This window comes from Stereum hirsutum (genome assembly GCF_000264905.1).
Source record: "Stereum hirsutum FP-91666 SS1 unplaced genomic scaffold STEHIscaffold_16, whole genome shotgun sequence".
Taxonomy (NCBI): Eukaryota; Fungi; Basidiomycota; class Agaricomycetes; order Russulales; family Stereaceae; genus Stereum; species Stereum hirsutum.
In genome coordinates, this window is record NW_006763146.1 from 571,310 (window position 1) to 594,013 (window position 22,704).

The 22,704-nt window shown below is 50.5% G+C and overlaps 9 protein-coding genes and 1 non-coding gene across 10 annotated transcripts; 4 read left to right on the plus strand and 6 right to left on the minus strand.

Moving 5' to 3' along the window:
• The first annotated feature begins 94 nt into the window (after positions 1-94).
• STEHIDRAFT_t237 lies at positions 95-181 on the plus strand. The gene has a single exon. It is a non-coding gene; the product is annotated as a tRNA-Val (tRNA).
• Positions 182-328: 147 nt separating this feature from the next.
• STEHIDRAFT_161286 (amino acid transporter) lies at positions 329-2,427 on the minus strand (the record flags this gene model as incomplete). Its single annotated transcript, XM_007308836.1, has 10 exons — positions 329-735; positions 808-919; positions 971-1,158; positions 1,215-1,327; positions 1,386-1,398; positions 1,459-1,869; positions 1,933-1,988; positions 2,049-2,151; positions 2,219-2,279; positions 2,341-2,427. The coding sequence occupies 10 exons, from the start codon at positions 2,425-2,427 to the stop codon at positions 329-331; spliced, it is 1,551 nt and encodes a 516-aa protein (XP_007308898.1).
• Positions 2,428-3,257: 830 nt separating this feature from the next.
• STEHIDRAFT_65297 (amino acid transporter) lies at positions 3,258-5,196 on the minus strand (the record flags this gene model as incomplete). Its single annotated transcript, XM_007308657.1, has 8 exons — positions 3,258-3,664; positions 3,728-3,839; positions 3,902-4,089; positions 4,146-4,258; positions 4,377-4,800; positions 4,858-4,913; positions 4,962-5,064; positions 5,139-5,196. Coding segments are annotated over 8 exons (1,461 nt in total), but the record flags the coding sequence as incomplete, so codon positions are not given.
• Positions 5,197-6,009: 813 nt separating this feature from the next.
• STEHIDRAFT_171561 (choline transport protein) lies at positions 6,010-8,493 on the minus strand. Its single transcript, XM_007308837.1, has 11 exons — positions 8,177-8,493; positions 8,038-8,098; positions 7,872-7,974; positions 7,760-7,815; positions 7,279-7,689; positions 7,197-7,209; positions 7,025-7,137; positions 6,781-6,968; positions 6,605-6,716; positions 6,120-6,541; positions 6,010-6,058 (listed from the first exon to the last, which is right to left on the minus strand). The coding sequence occupies exons 1-10, from the start codon at positions 8,294-8,296 to the stop codon at positions 6,135-6,137; spliced, it is 1,584 nt and encodes a 527-aa protein (XP_007308899.1). The 5' UTR covers positions 8,297-8,493; the 3' UTR covers positions 6,010-6,058; positions 6,120-6,134.
• Positions 8,494-8,595: 102 nt separating this feature from the next.
• STEHIDRAFT_124794 (uncharacterized protein) lies at positions 8,596-10,775 on the minus strand. The gene is made up of 5 exons (XM_007308838.1): positions 10,595-10,775; positions 10,161-10,523; positions 9,920-10,097; positions 9,141-9,848; positions 8,596-9,072 (listed from the first exon to the last, which is right to left on the minus strand). Exons 1-4 carry the CDS (start codon positions 10,742-10,744, stop codon positions 9,178-9,180), a joined length of 1,362 nt encoding a protein of 453 aa, XP_007308900.1. The 5' UTR covers positions 10,745-10,775; the 3' UTR covers positions 8,596-9,072; positions 9,141-9,177.
• Positions 10,776-11,170: 395 nt separating this feature from the next.
• On the plus strand, positions 11,171-15,449 carry STEHIDRAFT_124795 (serine/threonine protein phosphatase 2B). The gene is made up of 11 exons (XM_007308839.1): positions 11,171-11,402; positions 11,487-11,691; positions 11,762-11,787; positions 12,196-12,294; positions 12,691-12,802; positions 12,885-13,030; positions 13,142-13,359; positions 13,483-13,703; positions 13,810-13,999; positions 14,119-14,238; positions 14,320-15,449. The coding sequence occupies exons 1-11, from the start codon at positions 11,268-11,270 to the stop codon at positions 14,813-14,815; spliced, it is 1,968 nt and encodes a 655-aa protein (XP_007308901.1). The 5' UTR covers positions 11,171-11,267; the 3' UTR covers positions 14,816-15,449.
• Positions 15,450-16,183: 734 nt separating this feature from the next.
• On the plus strand, positions 16,184-17,988 carry STEHIDRAFT_124796 (uncharacterized protein). Its single transcript, XM_007308840.1, has 4 exons — positions 16,184-16,242; positions 16,356-16,368; positions 16,441-17,813; positions 17,884-17,988. Exon 3 carries the CDS (start codon positions 16,449-16,451, stop codon positions 17,808-17,810), a length of 1,362 nt encoding a protein of 453 aa, XP_007308902.1. The 5' UTR covers positions 16,184-16,242; positions 16,356-16,368; positions 16,441-16,448; the 3' UTR covers positions 17,811-17,813; positions 17,884-17,988.
• A 144-nt stretch (positions 17,989-18,132) lies between these two features.
• STEHIDRAFT_85275 (alpha/beta-hydrolase) lies at positions 18,133-19,735 on the minus strand. Its single transcript, XM_007308841.1, has 3 exons — positions 19,394-19,735; positions 19,091-19,325; positions 18,133-19,030 (listed from the first exon to the last, which is right to left on the minus strand). Exons 1-3 carry the CDS (start codon positions 19,547-19,549, stop codon positions 18,354-18,356), a joined length of 1,068 nt encoding a protein of 355 aa, XP_007308903.1. The 5' UTR covers positions 19,550-19,735; the 3' UTR covers positions 18,133-18,353.
• Positions 19,736-20,065: 330 nt separating this feature from the next.
• STEHIDRAFT_171565 (alpha/beta-hydrolase) lies at positions 20,066-21,347 on the minus strand (the record flags this gene model as incomplete). The annotated part of the gene is made up of 3 exons (XM_007308842.1): positions 20,066-20,752; positions 20,807-21,041; positions 21,120-21,347. The coding sequence occupies 3 exons, from the start codon at positions 21,345-21,347 to the stop codon at positions 20,073-20,075; spliced, it is 1,143 nt and encodes a 380-aa protein (XP_007308904.1). The 3' UTR covers positions 20,066-20,072.
• A 636-nt stretch (positions 21,348-21,983) lies between these two features.
• STEHIDRAFT_114623 (uncharacterized protein) lies at positions 21,984-22,680 on the plus strand (the record flags this gene model as incomplete). Its single annotated transcript, XM_007308843.1, has 3 exons — positions 21,984-22,111; positions 22,270-22,394; positions 22,481-22,680. The coding sequence occupies 3 exons, from the start codon at positions 21,984-21,986 to the stop codon at positions 22,678-22,680; spliced, it is 453 nt and encodes a 150-aa protein (XP_007308905.1).
• Between the last annotated feature and the right edge of the window lie 24 nt (positions 22,681-22,704).

The following is a 22,704-nucleotide window of genomic DNA, read 5'->3' on the forward strand; positions in this document are numbered from 1 at the left end:
CTGTTCTCAAACTTGTGCGACGACAGCGAGTTGAACATCTGTTCAATTTTCGTGATCATTTATTGATAGACTTTTGTCAGTACTTTCTACTTATGGTTCAATGGTCTAGTGGTTATGATTTCTGTCTTACACCGCTCATGGTGCCCACAGAAGGTCTCCAGTTCGAACCTGGGTTGAACCATGCAGTTTTTTGAGGAATTGTTTTTCCTTCACCATGTGCGGCGTTCGGACTGTGTTTGCATATGTAGGTCCATATTGGAATCTTTGCTATGTAATAAATTTCGCAATGTATATAATTCAATCAAGCTTTCATATTATGTAGCGACCTTCACTTTTCTTCCACCAGAACTCGAGCCACCTCATCCGTGTGCGGTAACGTAGGCCCAGCGTAATTTTGCAATCCATGCCACAGCCACCATCCTGTTGTCAAAAAGAAACATCCTACTAGGATCACCGAGTTGTAGTTCAACGTTTTTGCGGTCGTAGGTAGCGAGAATGGCAGACAAAATATCACATCCGTAAAGATGATGAAAGCCACCGCGGCAGCATTGATGAAGTATCCATATTGTCCCATCCAGAAAGGGCCACGAGGGACGTGGCGTCGTCCGGTGAGTAGGTGTCCGGCAATGGGGATGAGGTACGAGGTAGCGCTGAGGATGCAAAAGGAGCCGGCGAGATCAGAGAAAGCGGTCTTGCTCCCCAGAGATATGGCAGCAAGGACCACGCTGAGGGACACTATTGAACACGAAGATCGCCCGTAAAATATATCACCAAGGGCCAGACATTAAGAGAGAGTTGTGGACGAACCAACAGCTATCGTCGCCGGTACAGGACAGCTTAACTTGGGAGACACTTGCGAGAAGAATGTAGCAAATGGGGTAACATTGTCGCGCGCCAGAGCCCAGAAGAGGCGACCGCACTGTTGACTCGAATAAGTCCAGTCAAGCGGAATCTGGGACGACTCACTTACCATTGCATATAACGCTTGCAGTGCAAATAAACCAGCCAGGACAATGATCAGAAGTAAACCAAAAGTAGCACCTTTACTTGAGGTAGCTTGGATGTAGGCTTCTGTCAATGGGAATTCGACGCTGCTGTTAATGATCGCGTCAAGATCTGATACACCGTATAATAAAGCAACTCCGAATATGAAAGACCCTGTATTGCAAATCCATTAAAGCAAGACAGTTGGGCAGGAGGGAGGTACAACGTACATATCGTTCCGATGACCATTTGAGAAGCGATGGCTCTAGGGAGGTCTATGCGAGGACGGGGCAGCTCTTCTGCGAAATGCGTGACTGCATCGGGAGTCCCAATGGTGAAGGCGCTTCCAAAAGGTACGAATAATCAATGCATCGCTTGGACACTTCCTGAATTGCACGCACCCGTTGAGCATGCCTTGTCAACCATAATTGTTAATTTTATGTTCGTGAATAGATAGAAGAAGAGAGCCTTCACCTGTCAAGAACGCAGTTCCTGAACTCCAACCCGTACGATTTACCCAGTCGGTCCAAACGAATGTATGTGATGCATGATGCCGTGGCATCACAACCACAGTGATTATGGTTACGAGCCCACCGACGGTAGTGATGAATCCTCCTATCTTCTGAGCCGCCGGAAGTAACGCGTTCAAGAATATGACCGTTGCGCATGAAAGAAAGGCGATGAGGACAAGTGTGACGTAGGTGTGCCAGGCTTGAATGACGAAGTCCGGGCGAAATAGAGCCCACATCTGGACGACAGCCTCTGCTACGATATAGACGGATGAAGAAAGTCCGAATATGTAGGCAAAGAAATTGATGACCCCGGCGAAGAAACCTAGGGATCTCCCCCAGCGGGGGCCAGGAGTGACACAGGCCCAATGATACACTGTAATAGCAGTCGACGTTGAGGAAATTTGTCAGTCTCCGCCAGTGGGACATATGAGCATACCTCCGCCGGTCGATGGTACAGAGCTAGCCAGTTCTGCGAGAGATGCCGCGATGAACCTATACCGCGTGATATTGATACGTTAAGAAAGTCTACATACGACAAAGCATCTTACTCACCCGTAATAAAAACATGCTGCGAGCAATTCATACATGATCCCAGGTGGGCCGCCGTTCAATATGGCCGTACTGATACTTCCGCCAAAACCTATCCAGGCGCCGTCTGTCAGGGCCGGGATGGTCATTAGCAAAGGAAGCTGGCACAAAGAAGAGAAACGTAGAGATCCAACCAATATTTATGGCTGTAGCGCATATGCTGAGTAGCCCATACTGTCTATTGAGTTGGTCAACCTGCGAAGACAATACTGAATCAGCTTTCTACCAGCAGACAAGTGGTAGTGGTATCACGTACATGGCCGCTAGCATTGACCTCGATGATCTCCACTGACGGCAAGTCTTCATCAAGCTGCTTCTCTCCGTCTAACTTCTCAAGCGCCATCGAAGATTCTTAGTGAGATAATTGTTTTATAGCTTTGCTCTGAAGTGGTGAATGGGCGAACAAAGGAGGCGCCAACAGATACGTCGAGGAATCGCATTGCAGCTTTTAGATAACAGGCAGTCCATGGTCGCCCTTATGCGGCTCAGTTCTGTTTATACCTTTCGAAGAAACATTCTGAAGAACCTGCATGTGCGGTCTCTCAAAATAGACTTTTCGACAAGTAATGTAGTTCTGCTCCCATGCCGGAACCTCGTAGGAAACTCACCCCAGTATGTCTTGTGCAACGTGAGATGAAAAGTTCAACAGAGAAGTCGTCAATAAGTTGATGCTGAGAAGAACATATATTTCGGCTTGGAGTCTGAAGAAGGCCTTGAAAGCTGAGATATGGAGTTCGCTACGGATACAAGTCAGGGATTAAACTCACCAAATTTACGCAACCAAGAGGCTCATGAGACTTTTCCATATATCTCGATGGAGAAGATCCAAGTCGAGACCTATCAGCAGGTCATGGCGCCAGTGGATGTGGATGGCAGAGCCTAAGCCGCCGAGAACGCGGAATGCACAACCCCGAATGCAAAGACTCAAACTCGAACAGTAGCGGTTGAACGATCGGCGGCGTTGCCCAGAGAAAAAGGAATGGTTGCTGATAAGGCGACATGACGGACATGAAATTGCACCTTTCGCTATGTTCGGACTATCCGAGTATGGAAGGTCTCTGTTGTTCGAGGGTGTGATATAATACCACCGGTATTAGAAAACCGCCAAGCAAGTGCCAATAATACAACACATGAGCATATTGTATGATCAATGCCGCGGAGATCTTGTGCTCGCTACTTTTCATCTTCCAGAATCCTACCCGCCTCGTCGATGTGTGGTAATTTTGGCCCCGGATAACTCCCCCACCCATGCCAGAGCCACCAACCACCGATGAGCACCACAAGGCCTACAAAAATAACCGAACTATAGTTCATCGTCTCTTCGCTCGTAGGCATCGCAAAGGGGAGACAGAACATCACGTTAGTGAAAATAATAAGGAGAACAGCCATAGCATTGACGAAGAAGCCATATTTTCCCATCCAAAACGGGCCGCGAGGTATGCTTCGTCGCCTAGTGAGGAGGTGGCCCGCGATAGGGATGAGGTAGGATATAGTGCTGAGAATGACAAAGGACCCGGCTAGATCTGAGAATGCGGTTTTACTTCCGAGGGATATGGCGGCGAGTCCTATACTGAGAACGCCTATAAAACAAGGATGGAACGTCTTCACGAGGAGAAAAACAAGCATATTCACATAAGACGCACCGACAAGAACTGTGGCCGGAACAGGACAACTCAGTTGTGGCGCGACTTTCGCAAAGAATTCAGAGAAGGGTGTGGCGTTGTCCCGGGCAAGTGCCCAGTATGTACGTCCGCACTGGAAGAGGTATCCGATCAGCACCAATATTGAACTCGAAGAAGATAAAATACACAGCTCACTGTCATAAAGACTCCTTGCATGCCGGAAAATATCGCTAGCAAGAGTATGAAGAGCAAGCCAAACGCAGCTCCCTTATTTGTGGTTCCTTGAATATAAGCTTCGGCCAATGGAAAAGATCCAGGAAAGTTGACGACGGCGTCTAGATCGGTAATGGCATAGAGCAGTGCGACGGCAAAGACAAAGGACGCTGATATGTATGCGGTCAGTTTTGGGCCTGCCTTACTAGAAGGGGGAAACGTTTACCCAGTGTGCCAAATATCATCTGGGCAGCGACAGCTCGTGGAAGATCTCGCCTGGGATGAGGTAACTCCTCTGCAAGATGGGAAACGGAGTCCGGCGTCCCAATCGCATAAGCACTTCAACGAGTGTCAACACAGCGGAGTCTGTTTAGTCGTGGCTTGAAAGTGCACATACCCGTTGAGCATGCCTGAACCAAAAAAAAAAAGTCAGGTTTTTTTTCTCGATTGTGAGGACAGACGCGTGTTACCTGTCAGGAATGCAGTCCCCGAACTCCACCCAGTAACGTTCACCCAGTCCGTCCAAACAAACCTACTGGACGCATGCTGTTTCGGGGAGGCTGCCAGAATAATGATCGTCACCAAACCACCCGCGATAACCACGAAGCTGCCGAGTCGTTGTACAGCTGGCTGCCACGAGTTGCAAAATACGACGATCATGCAGCAGACTATGTTGATGAGAGCCGTAGGAAGGAAGATATGCCAATCTTGTATGACGAATTCTGGATGAAAGAGAGCCCACATCTGGATGATAACCTCGCCGCCGACGTAGCCAAACGACGAAATGCCACACACATAGGCAAAGAAGTTGAGGTAGCCGGCGAAGAAGCCAAGTGGTCGTCCCCATCGCCTTCCGGGAGTTACGGACGCGTAATGGTACACTGCGAGATCCGTCTCGCTATCAGACACAATATGAATGGTATGAACATATGGCGTACCTCCGCCTGCGGAAGGGATCGAGCTGGCGAGCTCAGCCAGTGAGGCTGCGATGAACCTGTCGACTCATGAACATTGTCCTACTCAGCGAGTGGTTGTTACTCACCCGTAATAGAAACATGCAGCGAGAAGTTCAAAGAGGAGTCCAGGTGCGCCGCCGTTTGATATTGCCGTGGTGATGCTACTACCAAATGCAACCCACGCGTTATCTGTAATGAGTAAAGTCAACACTCCGGTTTTCAACTCTGCTTGACAGACCCTGCGCTAGGGGTTGAGAGCTCACCGATGGTCAAGGCTGTGGCACAAACACTGAGCAGTCCATACTGTCTGTCGAGTTGGTCGACCTAGAGAAATAAGCTTTGATTGGCTCCAAGCGTTATGAAAGAATGACCGCGCAGAAGACTTACATGCCCACTAGCATTGACCTCAACAACTGTCGCTGCTTGAGCCACTTGCTTTTCTCTGTCGACCTTTTCGAGGGAGGTCTTGTCTTCGAGCTCCGACATAAGGATTAGAGCTCAGTTGCAGACTGTGAATGTAAGAAGGAAGGAAACGGGGCACAGGGCATCACCGGCCGTCACCACTGAGCGTCTTGAACAGGACGGAGATTATGGCATGGTCGCACAAACTCAGAGGCAACATCTTCCATTCCTGCCCCTCAGTGTGAGAGCAGAGGTATCCTCGTGTGAAGACCCAAGGCACATTGAGAATTCTTCGACAGGCGACTATCATACAAGAATAGAAATGACTGTCCTAAGGAGACCTCGGCGCTTGATAGAAGTTCTTGTATCAAGGACTGCAATAGGAGACAGTGTGCGTGACTCATAGGCACAAATTAAGCATTCAGCCGGTCAGTCTGAGCGCCACAAGGAAGCTCTGAACAGACGAGGAAGCTCTGAACGGACAAAACATGACTAGAGCTTTTGTGGTATGCGCCATCGTCATGCGCACAAGTGTGTGGGATCTAACTTTATAGTCCTTTAGATATAGGCGATATGGGTTCGCTGAACCTTGAACGCCCGTCAGATAGAGAACGACGACAGCAAAGGAGTTAGAAAGCACCCACGAGTATGCCGCATTGTCGGAGTTGTTTATCGGTGGACGACTCTGTATCACTGCACCGCACAATCTCCAACTGGTCAGACAGGACATAAGCGGATGACCTATGACTTCAAATCATCTGCACATTTTTATCACTATCTACTGCAAAAAAAAAAGAGTTCAGACAGCGCTCATAGTACTAGGCAGAAGAAGATACACGAACCTTAAACGTGCAACACTACTTTTCATCCTCTAAAACCCGCCCTGCTTCATCTAAATGTGGCAATTTCGGTCCCTCATACTTCTTCCACCCATGAACCACCCACAACACCGCCGTCACGACCACGAACCCTACAAATATCACCGAATTATAGTTCATCGTCTCCACCGTCGTCGGTATCGAGTACGGTAAGCAGTACATGATGTTCATGAAGACGATCAAAAGAACGGCGGCTCCGTTGACGAAGAAGCCGTATTTGCCCATCCAGAAGGGACCGCGGGGGATGTTGCGCCGGCCGGTGAAGAGGTGGCCAGCGATTGGGATAAGGTAGGAGACTGTGCTGATGACACAGAAAGAGCTAGCGAGGTTGGAGAAGGCGGTTTCGCTGCCTAGGGCGATGGCGGCGATGCCGACGCTCAGGAAGACTGGTGGGTAAATGAATCAAGTCAGCCAGGGAAGTTTAAGAGTATTTCGATAGATGGACGCACAAACCAAGATTGTGGCGGGTATTGGACAACTGAGCCTTGTGTTAACTTGCGAAAATGTACCAGAAAATGGAATGACGTTGTCGCGAGCAAGAGCCCACAGAACACGTCCACACTGCAGGACAATCGAGCGTCGATCGTCAGACCCAAGGTTAGGACAGAAATAAGAGTGTATTCACCGTGATGTATACGCCTTGAAGACCACAGAAGATAGCCAATGCGATGATCAAGAGGAGTCCAAAGGCTGCTCCCTTATTCCCGGTCCCCTGGATATAAGCCTCCGCCAAAGGGAACGATGCACTGCTGTTGATTACGGCGTCTAGGTCTGAGATAGCATAGAGTAGTGCTATGGCGTAAATGAAGGATGCTGTGGCCCGTCTAATGTTAGCGACATGATGAGAGAGGAAGAGACGCATCACTCACCAAGCGTCCCGACAATCATTTGAGCAGCTATCGCTTTGGGAAGATCCTTTCGCGGATGTGGTAGCTCCTCGGCCATATGCGTGACAGAGTCTGGTGTACCAATGGCGAAGGAACTTCAACCAACAAATAAACCGTTAGAACGCCGACTTTCTTCAACCACGACCACACATACCCGTTCAACATGCCTAAGCACCGCGTAAATGAATCAGTCACGTACTCCCCAAATATTCTCCACAAAATCAAATAATACTCACCCGTCAAGAACGCAGTCCCCGAGCTCCACCCCGTCGCATTCACCCAATCCGTCCACACAAACGCATTACTCGCATGCTCCTTTGGCATCGCCGCAAGCACAATGATCGTCGTCAACCCACCCCCCACAACCACGACAATCCCGCACTTCTGTAGTAATGGCTGCAGCCCATTCCCAAACATAACGAGAGCGCAGGAAAGGACGTTGACGAGCGCGACTGAGACGAAGACGTGCCAGGTTTGAATGACGTAGTCGGGGTGGAAAAGGGCCCACATCTGGACTGTGACTTCGCCAAAGACGAAGGCGATGGAGGTGATGCCGAAGATCCAGGCGTAGAAGTTGAGGAGACCGGTTAGGAAACCGAGGCTACGACCCCAGCGGGGACCGGGAGTGACGGAGGCCCAGTGGTAGACTGAGAGGTCGAAGGTCGAAAGTCAGTTGTGCTCAGATTGTCTTGACGAGGCCAAGCTAAAATCGCGTACCTCCTCCCGCAGAAGGTATGGAACTAGCTAGTTCCGCTAGCGATGCTGCGATGAATCTGTTTTCGGTGACGAATAAGGAGCATATCATTCTGTGAATCGAGTGAACACATACCCATAGTAGCAGCAAGCGGCAATCAGTTCGTATAGAATCCCCGGTGGCCCACCATTGTAGATGGCTGTAGTAATACTGCCTCCAAACGCCACCCACGCATTATCTAAGGGGGAAAATGTGAGCACTTCAATTTTGAACTCAATGAGAAACGAATAACGCTGCTCACCGATAGTTACAGCAGTAGCGCAAATACTTAGCGTGCCATATTGTCTAGTCAACTGGTCTCTCTAAAACACCAATACCAAAGTCAGCCTCTCTTCCAGTCCAGGTCAAAACGACCGGAAAGCCAGGAAGATAAAACATACATGTCCACTTGCATTGACCTCCAGACCGTCTGAAGATGCATTCTCCTCGACCTCCCCAATATGCACCTGCTTCTCAGTATCCACTTTGTCCACCGAACTGTTCTTCTCGAAGTCAAGCATTGCCAACTGGACTGCTGATGACGCCCAAAGCTACGAAGGTTCACAGGCGCTCAAGACTGGCACGACGAAGCTGCAGGGTGAGAGTGCGAGAAGAAGCAGAAACCCGGGAGAAGAGCAAGAGCAAAATCTGGGAGGGTCGTCATGAGCTCGAGCAGATAAAGATAAGTATATGGCCATGGCTTGGATCGATGTTCTCTATCTCAGGCTTCTCGAAAGAAGAACGTCAACGCATCCGCGTCACCGGCTATGGGTGTTGTTTAGTGTGGACTGGCCATGGGAGAAGTTGAAACATTTCAGGGAGGAGGCCTGTGAGTACGCCGAGGCGGCGAGGCCACTCGAACGGTGGGAGGAGAAATGGAATTGGAATTTGCCTCCGGCGTGAGAAGCGTTCCCCGCGCCACATTGCTCTTATCGCGGTTCAGTTGGCCGCCGATCTGACGAGAAGTAAACATGTTCAAGTTGGCAGGAACTCGACGGTACGAGGCAGAGCGCGAGCCATCCAAGCCTTCTTAAAGCCTCCTAAAATTTACAACGATTTTCAAAGGTGTCGTCGCACCTCGACTTCTCACAAAACCCTGGGTCATCGCACATAACTGTACGCTGACCCACAGTTCTGTGCATATTCCATGCGCTCAGGACACACTCCTTCGCTCTGCCGAACCGGTCTTGATGGTACGAGGTTGACCCGGAGGGACCTACGAGGACTCGATCGAATTGCTCGCTCGATTTTTCGAAATGCGAGTCTACTTGGCATATCTGGACCTACGTCGACCAACCTGAAAATCGAAGTCAAATCCGACTCAAACCTCCACCCGACGTCTACATGCCAAAGCAGAGCACTCACATACACGTTATAATGAAAGAGACAGCGACACTCGAATTCATCGCCATCTAGCCCGCATGATCTTCCTCCCAACGCCTTCCTTCCTCTCCCAAACAGTCTGTACGCTGCCTTTACTCCTGCCCTCGCTCTCGTTCTGAGGACTTTGGCTGTCCTCGACCGCCCTGATGAAATCTTGCACGCCGCCGCCTACTCCGAAGTACAACACCTTCGCTGCTACGAGACATATTCCCTGTCCATGTCCGCCTTCATCCTCTACATCACCTCTCTTTGAACCAGCGCCGCTGGCCACACCATCTAGCGATAGGTCTGCGGCGCGTTCCTCCAGCGTCTTTTCTGTGGTACCAGACGACGCGGAGCGCAGGACGCGCAGCAAAGCCTGTAGACTCTCGCTGCGATAGATCGTCTCCGATGTTAGGACTATATCGTAATATGGCCCTTTCCCCGCGTCGTCCGATTTCAAAGGAGTAGAGCGCCACAATGAACCGACGTTGAACCCGTCCCATGATCCTATGAAGAAGCGGATATGGATGTTATGTTGGAACAGGCTGGATGTGAACGCGGTGAGGAGTGAGGGTGTGAATGTGAGTTCGCCGGGAGTGGATGAGGAGGGGTTGGGGTGGTCGATTTGTGTTTCTTCAGAGTCTTCTTCGGAGTTTTGGGTAGGAGGTGGGAGAGTGAAGCGGTAGGATGCGGAGAGGGGGGACATGTCTGTTAAGAGGGTCATAGGTTCAGTTGGTTTGTTCGAGGGGAAGTCAAGCATGGGGATCTTGCGGACATACACCATGCGAGTATGATATTGGGGAGTGTGACGAGCTCTATGACGGAGCGGTTGTAGTCTTGTAGGTGGAAATGTGTGGCGACGACGGGGTGATTGGAATCAGAGCCATTTTCGCAGACGAGATTGGTGAATAATTCTTGCATGAGGTATAGCGATGGAACAGCCGTCCCACATCCAATCTACAGGAACACATGCCATCAATATTCGACTGAATGAATAGTTCCGTTGAAAGTAGGACACACCTCAAGTACTCTCTTCCCTCTCACTGTCCCGATCGAACCCTTACCAGCCTCACCAGCACCATGAATACTATCGTGCAAATGGTCCACCAAATCCATACTGCATTCCCACGTCTTCAGCCCACCTTCATACACCCCAGGAACAAGATCCGAAGGTGCCTCTATGAAGTCAAGTCCGCTGACTCTTCCTTCTTCGTTTTCTTGCTCTTCCGTGCTCGAGGCGATGAGTTGAAGACGGGCATCGAAGAGGTCCCGGCGGGAAAGTACTACGGACGGTGTAGTCTCGTTTTGCAAGGTTTCGGATGAGGGAGATGTTAGCTGAATCACGAGTGGTGAGTATGAGATGCTCTCTGGCAGTGATGCGAGCTGCACTTCAGGGAAATGGTACCTGTATGAGTACAATGTGACCCGAAAAGATGATAGTCAAAAATACGCACGAGCTCTGCGATGGGCACTTCAACAAAGGGTTCATATTCTTCTTCTACTTTCGTCGCGCTTTTTGTGGGCTCTGCTGTGGATTTTACTGCAAAGTCAAATTGATCGTCGAGGTCATCGTCGAGGTCAAAATCAAAGGTGAAATTCGACATGGTGCTTCTATGTATGGTAAGTGCTCTAGCTCTTATGCGGGTGGGAAAACAGCAGAATCCGAGAACGCCAGCCTACAGCACAGCGTCTGAAATGTCGATGATGGGCGTCTGAGGAGAAGAATTGACTGATCTGTGGCGTACAGATACCCATATACTCGTAAAGTGCCACTGTGGCCCGATGACCACCGGCATGCCCCTTAATCGAACCATCTGTGCACGGCTAATTATGACAGGAATTTATCACCATTTTCAAGACCAGAAGAAGATCGAGGTTCGCTGCCAGCGGTGCCGTGGTCGTGGTTACGGGCAATTAATAAGGGCGAAATAATGAGCTCGTTACGAGTGGCGGTCGCAGGCGGCCTTTGCCGCGTGCGAGCGGACGAGATGGACGAGAAGAGAGCGTCGACTCTTGCCCTTCACCCCCATCACCAATATTCCTTAGCACCCGCCGTGCCGCTCTTCGTCTCGTTTTTACGACCGTCGCTCTCTTGCTACCTAATATTTGACGATAATACCAGCGACAATGTCGGGGAATACACAGCTTGAGCGGGCGATCCACCAAATACAAGATAAGGCCCCGATTCCTGAAATCGACTTTACCCAACATCAGCTCGACAATGGATATACCATCTCTACTCAGGAACGTGTCGTGAAGGAGGTATGGAACAATATACATACTATCTGACTGGTCGAGGTCGAGGTATGAGTGTTGACGAGTACACTCTTATTGGGCTGTTATTAGGTTCAAGCGCCCGCGATGGTCTTACCGACAGACGAGCAGTTCTACTCGCGACAGGACCCGACTAAACCTGACATTGCGTTCCTCAAGAATCATCTGTATCGTGAGGGAAGACTATCGGAAGAGCATGCCATGTTTATTATCGAAAAAGCAACGGAAGTGTTGAAGGCAGAGCCGAATCTCCTCAGTGTCGACGCTCCCGTCACCGGTGCGTGCTTTCCTCTCGAGATCTTTCGTGTTGGCTGATGGACGGATTCGTGTGATGTGTGATGATACAGTATGCGGTGATATTCATGGACAATACGTGAGTTCCCTATCTTGGTGATTCGTCGTCGTCGTTTGCATCGCCCACCGTTTGGGCGAAATGTGGCGCGTTCGCAGATCATTCCTCATGGTCCCTTCCTCGCCTGCTTCGGCCATGAGGTCGCGTTTTCCAACGAAATGGAATGGAAAGCACGCTCTGTGGTGATACTGTTACTACTCTGAGCCCATCTTGACCGTATTTGTGGAGTCGCCACTTACTCGACCGCAAACAACATATCGAACGACTTCCGCTTTACTATTACCCTCCTTCAGAAGATGCTCCGTGCCGAACATGCAGCACTACTGAAGGCATCTGTCGATGCATCGTCTGGCGCAATTCCAATCTCTTTCATGCCCACTACCTCTCTTGATTGAAACTGATGCACCTGTCCCTCCGTCTTTTGCTTAGTATGACTTGATGAAGTTGTTCGAGATCGGTGGAAACCCCGCAACGACAAGATATCTCTTCCTGGGTGATTACGTTGACAGAGGATATTTCTCTATCGAGGTATGTCTTGCAATCACTGTTCTTTCTCGGTCCCAGTCATGTCATGCTTGTGCGGTGATTCTTGCAAGTCTCCCATATGGGAACCCCTTGCGAGCATCTCGCTCTCGTACGAGCTTGATAATCATGGCGGTGACCCTTACTACACACCCGCTGGGTAGTTATGGCAGCTCGCCTAGCATAGGCACATATGTGCTTATGTTTTCTTATCCTCCCCTGGTCGCTCGATTGCATATGTGCCTCGAGAAGAACCGACGAGTACGATACATCTCTGGCGGCTGCTGACATACCCGAGAAGTTACGACATGCATGAGCTACAAAAATGGCTGGACCTAACGTCTGATTCCGCACAGGCGGAACAAGATTGCTTCTATATACTGATGAATATTTCGGTATCAGTGTGTGCTCTACCTCTGGTCTCTCAAAATCTGGTACCCCGACACCATTTTCCTCCTCCGTGGCAATCACGAATGTCGCCATTTAACCGACTACTTCACCTTCAAACTTGAGTGTACGTACCTCATACCATATTCGCCCCTATTCGATATGTCGCACCTATTTTTTTTCTCATTATATATATTGCATATATATAGGCAAGCGCAAGTACTCTGAGCGGATATACGACGCCTGCATGGACTCATTCTGCGCACTCCCCCTCGCCGCCATTATGAACAAGCAATTCTTCTGTATCCACGGTGGTCTCTCGCCCGAACTCAACACCCTCGACGACATCCGCAACGTGAGCATCCCATTCCACCATCCACTACCTACCCTCCCGACCATCCTTCCTTACGAAATCTCTGATATCATGCTGATCCTGAGTACTTCTGTTCTTCCTGGACTCGGACAGATCGACCGCTTCCGCGAGCCACCGACGTCTGGTATCATGTGCGATATCCTATGGTCTGATCCTGTGGAAGACTTTGGGCAAGAGAAGATCTCGGAAAGTTTTGTGCATAACCATGTTAGGGGTTGTTCGTATTTCTTCACGTATCAGGCTGCTTGTCAGTTCTTGGAGAGGAATAGGCTGTTGTCGATTATTAGGGCTCATGAGGCGCAGGACGCTGGGTAAGCCTTCTTCTTTCATCTTCGGTTAGAGGGAGCGGAAGAGTGGATGTCTTTTCTTGGCTAGATGTTGGATGTTGGTTGTGGTTGTCATTCGTGGATGTGGTCGCTGATCACAACGCACAGATACCGGATGTACCGCAAAACGCGGTCAACAGGGTTCCCGTCGGTCATGACGCTCTTCTCAGCACCGAACTATCTTGACGTGTACAACAATAAGGCTGCCATCCTAAAGTACGAGTCTAATGTATTGAACATCCGGCAGTTCAACTGTACGCCTCATCCGTACTGGCTGCCTAACTTCATGGACGCATTCACGTGGAGTCTTCCCTTCGTCGGGGAGAAGAGTGCGTACCTTTCTCCTTTACCCGTATCTCGTGTTCTCCACTTCTTTTATACGCAATATTCACCGGGTACTGACGTGCGCTCTGCATCTACATACATGATCTACAGTCACGGACATGTTGGTCGCGGTGTTGAACACGTGCACGAAAGAGGAGCTCGAGGAGAGTTCGGACGAGGAGACGACATCGGAGGTGTCTACTCCGGCGAAGACGGCGGAGGACTCGGCGGAGAGGAGAAAGGTCATCAGGAACAAGATCTTGGCTGTGGGCAGGATGTCGAGGGTTTTTTCGCTCTTGCGGTACGTTTTGATGATCTTCCTCCGTGTGCTTGTTGACTGACTTCGTCCGTGTGATTTCTTGTTCTTGTTCTTTTATTCCTGACTCCATCTGTCTGATCCTTTACCTGATCGTGATATAGTGAGGAATCAGAACGTGTGTCTGAGCTCAAGAGTATCTCTGGCTCGAGCAAGTTGCCTTACGGGACGCTGGCTTCGGGCGCTGAGGGTATCAAGGAGGCCATCAATACCTTCGACGATGCGTAAGTTCTTGGTCTCCCTTCTCTTAGGATCTGACCGATACTTACACGCTCCATCGCCTCCACCACCCCATTCTACACCAGCCGGAAATCGGATATCGAAAACGAGCGTCTTCCTCCTGAGCTCGTCGATGCCGACTCCGCAGAGGGCAAAGCATACATGTCACAACCCACTACCCCCGGCGAATCCATGGACGCAGGCGGGCCCCCACCAGCCAACGGCGTCGCCGCCGCTCTCGAAAAAGCCATCTCTAACGGCGCCACGTCTCCCACGTCCATCAATACCGCCACTGCCACCACGCCCGGCTCGATCCCGGCCTCGCCTACGACGGGCTCGGCTGGGTCTCCACATCCGTTCAGGAGGGGACACGGCAGGCAGGCGAGTTTGGGGACGACAATGACGAGTCCGAGTACGAGGAGGAGAAGTTTGGAGAGTACGATGAGTTTGTTGAAGGAGGCGGCTGATGGGAAGGAGGCGGATGCGGAGTTTGAACAGTTGGCGGATCAGGTAGCGGGAACGGCGAAGGGGGGGCAGGCGACAGGGACGGCGGCAGCGAAAGAGAATGCGATCCCGCGTTGAGCGGGCGGGCTGGCGTGTGGTTGTCGTGGGCTGAATAGTCGTGATGTCAGGTGTGATTGAAAGTCCATCCCCGTATCCCATACTTCTAATACGTCGCATCGACTCACTCTGGTGTGATGTTGGTATCCCCATCGTGTTCATCCTTACCACTTCCGACTGCGGACTTTCATATTCACATTCGCACCTCAACTCGCTGCAACCTCGCGCTACATCGTCACGTTATCACCCTCTTCTCTTGGCTCAAAGCGCCGCAGTCGTGGATCCTTTTTACTCCTCGCCTCTGTCTCCTCCGCCCTCTGTCCCTTCTCTCTCTCTCTCTCTCTCGTCAATGACTTAATCCTTCAATCTCTCCTTCTCGTCCGTCTCGTTCCCTTTTATTTCGCTCTTCTTTCTTCCTTACAATTTGTACATTCGTCTCATACCTAGTCATAGTAAAGCGTGGCTGACCGTCTCATCTGTCGTCAATCGTTCAATCGTTCTACTGTTTTGTCAATATGGAGGATTCTGGTTTCGAGGTCGGGTGGATAGCTATGGCAAAGGCATGGCAAGGGATGGGAAGCTCTTTCGTTCATATCTTGTACAGATTTTCTCCTTTTCTTTTTCTCTTATCAACTTCTCCGAGTTTCAGTTCCCCAAGTTCTTGCAGGACAATTTGTTTTATTGCGCATGACATGGATGATGGCACGGCAGTTCAATGTTCAACGATCAACGGTCAAGGGGTCGGCTTCTGGATGTGATGATGGTTTCACTACTTTTGGGTAGCACTTGCAATGCTTCGGCCTCCTGGACCGTTCAGTGTTCAGCATCGAATATATATTGGTCATTCACGGTTTGTTTGTTTATTCGGGCACGAAAGAAATATTGCAGAACGATGACCCATATAAAACAGGAACGCGCAGGAAAGAGACATCTAGGCTTCCAAGAGGGTGAGTGTACGATTGTAGCTCGACGAGGAGTCGGAAGGTGACTCAGATGCGGAAGGGGTACAGTATGTTTCCTGTGGTCATAGGCCTGTAGTTAACAGTGTGACGGACAGAGATGAGTGAGCTGAGTTATACAAGTACTATTATAGCTTCTTTGTTCATAAATCAGTAACATACAAGAGCGTTTGTCCACCATCGCGAGGGTTGAGTAGAACGAGAATCGGAGTATGTAGCAAAGTCGTATCGGACGACGGACACAGCCGGACTTCAAACTCCTCGCCTCACCGAAGGTACGGCCTGACTCAACAGGTACTAAGCCTCCTCGCGTCCTTCATCTGTACCACATCATACAGGTCCGTCACCTACCCTACATTCTAATACTTGCGGACCACTCATTTTGCTCACCTTCGAACGCAACACACTTGACCCGTTGCATCTGTGAGAGCAGTTTACGACCCGGAAGTCTTGCAGGTCTCCACGGTGCTGAAAAGGAAAGGTCATCAGGTAGGCTGCAGTCAGCCTGGCCATCTCATCTCTAGGATAACGAGTCCTTCAGGTATACCCCAGTACTAGTTACTGCTGTCAACTCTTGTCTCAAGCTTGCTTACCGGAATCAGGCCATCCAAAGAAGTAAGAATGTTTGGGATATTGATCTCAGAATATTGTGCCGCGCTTAGATGTTCTTTTTTTTGGTCTCAATAGTATCTAACATGAGAGTCCCTGTCGAAATTTGCCGGGCTATCTTCGAAGAGGTCGTTCTTGATCGACCCATCGGAAGCAGGGACGAGCTCACCCCCAACTTCACCCCCAACTCTACCCTAGCGGTCTTAGCTCGAGTCGACTCCTCCTTTCGCGATTTAGCCCGAGAGGGACTTTACTCTCGCGTATATCTCGGGCCCATTACCTTTAAATGCGACTTCTCTGAGTCATTGGCACTCTTCAGGGGGACAATGGAAAAGAACAGCAATCTCGCTGAGCTCGTCCTCGAAATCCACACGGGAACCATCAGCGGATCTTCTAACGAAGCAAACCATCTGGGCTGTATCCTTCAATGCACCCCAAACCTCCGGGTTTTTGAACTCCGCGGGTGGGCTCAAGAAGGCGTCCTTCCGATTTTCCAGAGTTTGAAGGAGAGGCATCACTTGCGGAGACTCATCCTGTCTCCTCACCGTCTCCTCGCAGGATACTCATACCCCCTATGCGACGCAGAAGACCTTTTCCTGCTTTTGAAGCACTTTACCATGCTAGAAAGTGTCGTTGTTCATCGGGGAACATGTATCATCAGAGACAGCGGACGGCACGCCCTCTATGAAACACCTTGGACGAGTCAGTCATTCCGCGCACCCCATGCTTCGCAGGCCCAGTTTGACCGCGAATTTCATCAGGCCATAGTTAGCGCATCTCCGATAATCACATGGAGTTCTGGTCCTATCGAAAATGCATGCCCTCATCTACGGCACGCCTCGCTCGTGGACTGTATGACGTCCGAATCCGAGCTGCAGACATTGTCGACGCTCGCCCCAAACCTCACTGAGATCGCCGCTCATCGTGTCCATCGCCGTTTCCACGCGGACCATCCGAGAATTTGTATCATCCCAGCTCTTCGTGTTTGGTCGGATCGCCTAGTCAAACTCGTTCTCCCCATGATCTATGCTCGCTCGCAGGAGCAACGGAATTCCGCTGAGACATGGTCGATGCTGTTCCCCCACGGCGACGATGACGCTCTCGCAAATATAATCGCTCAAATGCCGGTACTTCGCATTCTAGGAATCGCAAGAGGGTCCATGGCTCCAAGACACTTCCGTCGCGGGCCTAACAGTCTTGTGGCCCTCGGCTACTACCTCCCGCTCGAACGATTAGCTGCCACGTCCCCGAGCGTCTTACCGGAATTCGTCGCTGTTTTGGAAGATGGAGATACACTTCCGCATCTTCGTCATCTTTGCCTAACCCTCGAGAGCCCTCGTCGCGATACGGACCTGATAGAACCCATCTTGAGTGCGCGTGGCGTCGAGTTCTACGGCACCGTTTTGGAATGGGAGACAGCCTGCGACGAGCTGAGCGTTTCCAACTGACAGGTCAGCGTTCCTTATTAGAGACTTTGGTGATCACGACAACTGAACCTGACGATCTCGCAACGCAATATAGTAGTTCTCGTACTTTTTAGCGGCTTATTGCCCCACATAAGTATGACCGAAACTCCTACGACGACCTTGCCCTCATCTTTGTCTCTTAGCCCTTCCTCTTCAATATATGCCTCCCCTTTCGCCATCTCCAATGTCTTACCTTTCTTGTCCGCGGTTTGAAGACCTTCGGTTTTCGTTCCCTCAGCTTGAGTATAGATCGTACAAAGACGAGCAAATGCTTCCTATGTACGGTATGTAGGTCATTAACTATGCAAACAATTGTTGTCTGCGTTTACTGCAAGTTTAGCGCGAAACGCATCCCATTCTGAGAACTCCCTGATACAACTCAGCCAATTCGAAGAGCGTGCTACGAGACGAACACCCGAGTCGGCAGGGTGCTACCGCTGATCAATTCCTCTTCAGATGACACGAGTTAAGTATTTGTCTATATGGATCGTCGACGACCAGACTTCCAGGGCAATTCACAGCAAGCTAACTTCCCAACCACGCCACCTCAAGCCATGCGTACCCTTCCCTCACCCACCGATCCTCATCCGAGGCGAAGTTTGTTGCTGCGTCGAAGCCATGATCTCCTCCCTCATGCTCATAGTATCTCACCTCCGTCCCACTCCCACTCAACTTCTCCTGCACGACCTGCACGAATCTACGACTGCCCTCTACTGGCACAACATGATCTTTACTTCCGTGATAAACCCAAATCCTCCTCGGCAACACCACCGACATCCCGACGCTCCCATCGTCACGAACGGTTCCGCTACGTTCGATACGTTCGATCGGGAAGAACTCATCATTCTCCAATCCTAATAACTCGGGCAATTTACCGTGCAAGACCGCCGCCACCATCATCTGCTCCCTTTCGTTGTAGGTACCCGGTTCCGGGATGGTTCCATCTGTGACGATACTTGGCTTTTGCCTGGCCTTGATCGCTGCAACGTGGTCCGTGAAAACGGAGAAGGGAGGAGAATTGCCGAAGAAGGAATATGATTCCGAGATGGAAGAGAAGGCACCAGAAAGGAAGAAAGGACTGAGGAGGTCGTAGACGGGGTAGGATCCGCAGACGGCTGTTATGCCGGGTACGTTGGTTGAAGGAGAGTGGCTTGGGTGGGCGAGAGCAAGCTGAGTGGCGAGATATCCACCGGCTGATTCACCTGTTACATAGCACCTGTCGTCTGTGGGTTGTCATAGATCAATTAAGCAAGTAAACGCACCTATAGTGAGAATTCTAGTCAAATCCGGGGTTATGCCTGGATGAGCGTCTGCGACGATACGCGGGAAGGTGTTGAGCATCCAATTCCAGAGAGAGACGCAAATATCGGTGAGAATGTCTTCGCCTGTGGCTTCAGGTAGGAGACGATAGTCTGGGGAAATGATGACTGCGTGTTTGGACAAGGCAAACTGGAGCAGGTGGGAGGGGAACCAGCCGGGACCGCGATTGCCTATGAACTGTAGTAGGATTTAACGGTGCGTTAGAGTATAGTGGACGCAAGCATGATGAGAAGTGTGGGACATACGAGGAATCCGCCATGAATTCGAACGATGACCGGGCAGTGATGACCCTCAGGAAGTGATTTCGGTATGAAGATGTCGGTTGGGATAGAATGTCCGTCGACGACGCTGTATACCTCCGTGAGGACATCAAAACCTTCGCTCTTGGGGTGGGTATTCATTGCTGCGGGGCAGGTTGTGGTTTACTGGTGTAAACGCATCGTCATCGGAGGCCCTATATAGTTGTACTGTCAGCTCACAAATTCCAATCAACACGAACACTGATGGGAAGTCAGTGTCCGAGCCCGAGTGTTGATATTTCATCTCTGACTCAACGATCAACTCGACATTGGAGTTATTGGTCATTGGGTTGTTACTGGGCGCAGAAAAGAGTCAGCTTCTCTGACTGGGAATCTTTGAAAAGTTTCAAACACGAGGTGATGGAGGTCGCAAGTCGAGTTTGGCTTTATGGAGTATGGCGGAGGAACTCGCTTGGATTACCGACCACGGAGCGACTGTGGCCCGCGCCGACGCCACCTTTTTGGAACATCTTAAAAACGAGCCCACCACAGACTGCACAGACCACTCTCAACGGTGATGGACTGCTGCAAGGTGGGGCGGGTCAAATCACGTAATTCCAGGCTGGAAAACAGGACAATAGTGCATAGAGATTACAACGTGAAAGCACACACATCTACCCCAATTTTACTCGAAACCCAACCACGCCACCTCAACCCAGTCATATCCCTCCCTCAGCCACCCATTGCTCTCTGAATCCAGTGTCATCTCCACATCAAAAACATGATCGCCTCCTATATCCTCATAATACTTCACCTCAGTCCCCTTCCCACTCAAATTCTCCCGCACAACATCCACAAACCTCCGACTTCCCTCTGGAGGCACAACGTGATCTGTACTTCCATGATATATCCACACTCTTCTCGGCAACATCTCAGTCTTCCTGATACTCCCATCGTTGCGCGCGGTTCCGCTACGCCCGATACGTTCGATCGGGAAACAGTCTTCGTTGTCCAATCCTAACAGCTCCGGCAATTTACCGTGCAAAACTGCCGCCATCCCCATCTGCACCCTCTCATCCTGAGTACCCGATTCGGGATCAATTCCATTCGTGACGACACTTGGTTTCCTTCCAGCCTTGACTGCAGCAATGTGGTTGGTGAAAGTGGAGAGTGGAGGAGAGATCCCGATGATTGTGTATGATTTCGATATGGAATAGTAAGCCCCAGAAAGGAAGAATGGACTGAGAAGGTCGAGGAGGGGATAGGCGAGGACAAGAGCTGTGATTCCGGGTTTGTTACTCGACGGAGAAGGGCTTGGGTGAGCGAGAGCGAGCTGAGTCGCGAGGTATCCGCCGGCTGATTCGCCTGTTGTGAGAGTGTCAGTCACTCATGAGATATTCTCGATCAACGTCAACGCACCTGTGGCCATGATCCTCGTCAAATCCGGTGTTACACCAGGATGAGCCTTCGAAACAATAGTGGGGAATGAGTTGAGCATCCATTCCCAGAGAGAGACACAGATGTCGGTGAGCATGTCTGAGCCTGAGGCTTCAGGCAGGAGGCTATAGTCGGCAGAGATGAGGATTGCGTGTTTAGAGAGGGCGAATTGAATCATATGGGAGGCCAACCAGTCCGAGCCACGATCGCCCATGAGCTGTAGTAGTAGGCCCCGAGGATCATTGGAATATGATAAACATATATGAAAGTTTGAGGCGAAAGGTATGCAACGCACAAGAAATCCGCCATGGAGACGGACGATGACTGGGCAATGATAGCCCTCAGGAAGTGACTTCGGAATGAGGATATCCGTAAGGATAGGATGTCCGTCGACTATGCTATATATCTCAGTCAAAACGTCAAAACCATCGCACTTATGGTTGCCGGTCATCCTTCTACCAGTGCGATCGTCGAAGAGGGTGCCGTTGAAGAGCAAGCGTGTAGCTACAATCGCACGAGTCATTGACGCTCTCCAGTGCTCGTTTCATACCCATGTCTCGAGACCAAGGCTATTGATAGTACATTTATGACTCAGCGTAGGATTGGCTAGTTATTTCTGTTGATTCGGTCGTCGTTATTGTGGACATGGAGCATAGAAGAGTCGGAGAAGCGGAGGCCCTTTAGTGAGTTTGAGTGCAACAGGTGGCACGAGCAGCAATTGTGGCGACACAAGTCCATGTTTGTTTGGTCTTATTTGCTCCGTGTGGCACTGATACAGTGATACGGTAAGCTTGCCACGGCAGCGTTGGTCCTGCAACTTCGACGGATTCTTTTCGAATTATATCACACAAGACCGACCAGCTTCTCACTCGTTTCATCTCATGTCAGAGGCGTCCGAGACCCAGCAATCTCCCTTCTTGCAGGAACTTCCCCTCTTCTTACCAAAGGTCAAGCCCCGTCGCTTGAACTACAGTGTCAAAACGGACAGCTTCTTATTCCATAGCGTCTGACTGATTCCTCATAAGTATGTGCTCAAACCACTTTTAAAATTTGATCCCTCAGGATCGAATTTGTTCTTTTCGAAGTCAACCAATTGAGTATATTCCAAGCTATCTCATCCACGAACCGTCCGAAAAGCGAGAATTCCTCTCCCCCGCTCATGCACATCGGCTGGATCCTCGACCCAGACCGCGCCCTCCGCTTCGTCCACAGCCACGGGATCTACCCCACCGTCAGCGACGAACGCGGCATAACCCCAAATTACTACGGCGCATGCCTAGAGGCTCTGTACATCTTAACTTACTCGACAAGAAGACGGGCGTGATACCGAGCGACCGGCGCATTAAAATTATATTTCTTCGCGACGGACAGTATGTTCCCAATCCTGTGGAGCAGGGGAAGGTGAACTTTCACCTTGGTTTGAGTGTGGGTACGATTTATGATAGGGCTATTCCGATGAAATATATTGAGAGACTTGGAGAGGTTGTCGCTCCCGGAGTTAGGCCTATGTGGTACTTGGATATGGATCAGTGGACTTGGACGAGACGATTCAGTGAAAAGTTTATTAGAAGTACGTTGTTTTCGCATGTGTCGGTCGTCAGTATGTTGTGTGGCCCTCACATCGCTAACGTGATCGATTTTTGTTTGCTTTTCCAGAGAAACACAAATCCACTCAGACTGAACCAGACGCGACATCCGATACGACGGGTCCCACAGTAGGAGGCAAGACCAAGACCAAGACCAAGGCGAAGGCTAAGACGAAGACCAATGCTGAGACTGAGACTAAGGCCAGGATCAAGCAGCCTCCCCGTCCTACCCCTGCCATTAACGACACCGACGTCGAGCCCTGCTCGTAGACCTCCTTCCCGCTATCCTCTCTC

Excerpts from the sequence above, each read along its gene's own strand:
- STEHIDRAFT_171561 (XM_007308837.1), bottom strand. The coding sequence starts at position 8,296 with ATGCTTGACTTCGAGAAGAACAGTTCGGTGGACAAAGTGGATACTGAG. Across the intron at positions 8,099-8,176 it reads AGGTCAATGCAAGTGGACAT|AGAGACCAGTTGACTAGACA; the intron begins GTATGTTTTATC and ends TTGGTGTTTTAG. Across the intron at positions 6,542-6,604 it reads ACCCGCCACAATCTTGGTTT|TCTTCCTGAGCGTCGGCATC; the intron begins GTGCGTCCATCT and ends TTTACCCACCAG.
- STEHIDRAFT_124794 (XM_007308838.1), bottom strand. The coding sequence starts at position 10,744 with ATGTCGAATTTCACCTTTGATTTTGACCTCGACGATGACCTCGACGAT. Across the intron at positions 10,098-10,160 it reads GAGGGAAGAGAGTACTTGAG|ATTGGATGTGGGACGGCTGT; the intron begins GTGTGTCCTACT and ends GTGTTCCTGTAG. Across the intron at positions 9,849-9,919 it reads CAATATCATACTCGCATGGT|ACATGTCCCCCCTCTCCGCA; the intron begins GTATGTCCGCAA and ends CCCTCTTAACAG.
- STEHIDRAFT_124795 (XM_007308839.1), top strand. The coding sequence starts at position 11,268 with ATGTCGGGGAATACACAGCTTGAGCGGGCGATCCACCAAATACAAGAT. Across the intron at positions 13,704-13,809 it reads TCCCTTCGTCGGGGAGAAGA|TCACGGACATGTTGGTCGCG; the intron begins GTGCGTACCTTT and ends CATGATCTACAG. Across the intron at positions 14,239-14,319 it reads ATCAATACCTTCGACGATGC|CCGGAAATCGGATATCGAAA; the intron begins GTAAGTTCTTGG and ends ATTCTACACCAG.
- STEHIDRAFT_124796 (XM_007308840.1), top strand. The coding sequence starts at position 16,449 with ATGAGAGTCCCTGTCGAAATTTGCCGGGCTATCTTCGAAGAGGTCGTT.
- STEHIDRAFT_85275 (XM_007308841.1), bottom strand. The coding sequence starts at position 19,549 with ATGAATACCCACCCCAAGAGCGAAGGTTTTGATGTCCTCACGGAGGTA. Across the intron at positions 19,326-19,393 it reads GAATTCATGGCGGATTCCTC|TTCATAGGCAATCGCGGTCC; the intron begins GTATGTCCCACA and ends ATCCTACTACAG. Across the intron at positions 19,031-19,090 it reads GACTAGAATTCTCACTATAG|GTGAATCAGCCGGTGGATAT; the intron begins GTGCGTTTACTT and ends GCTATGTAACAG.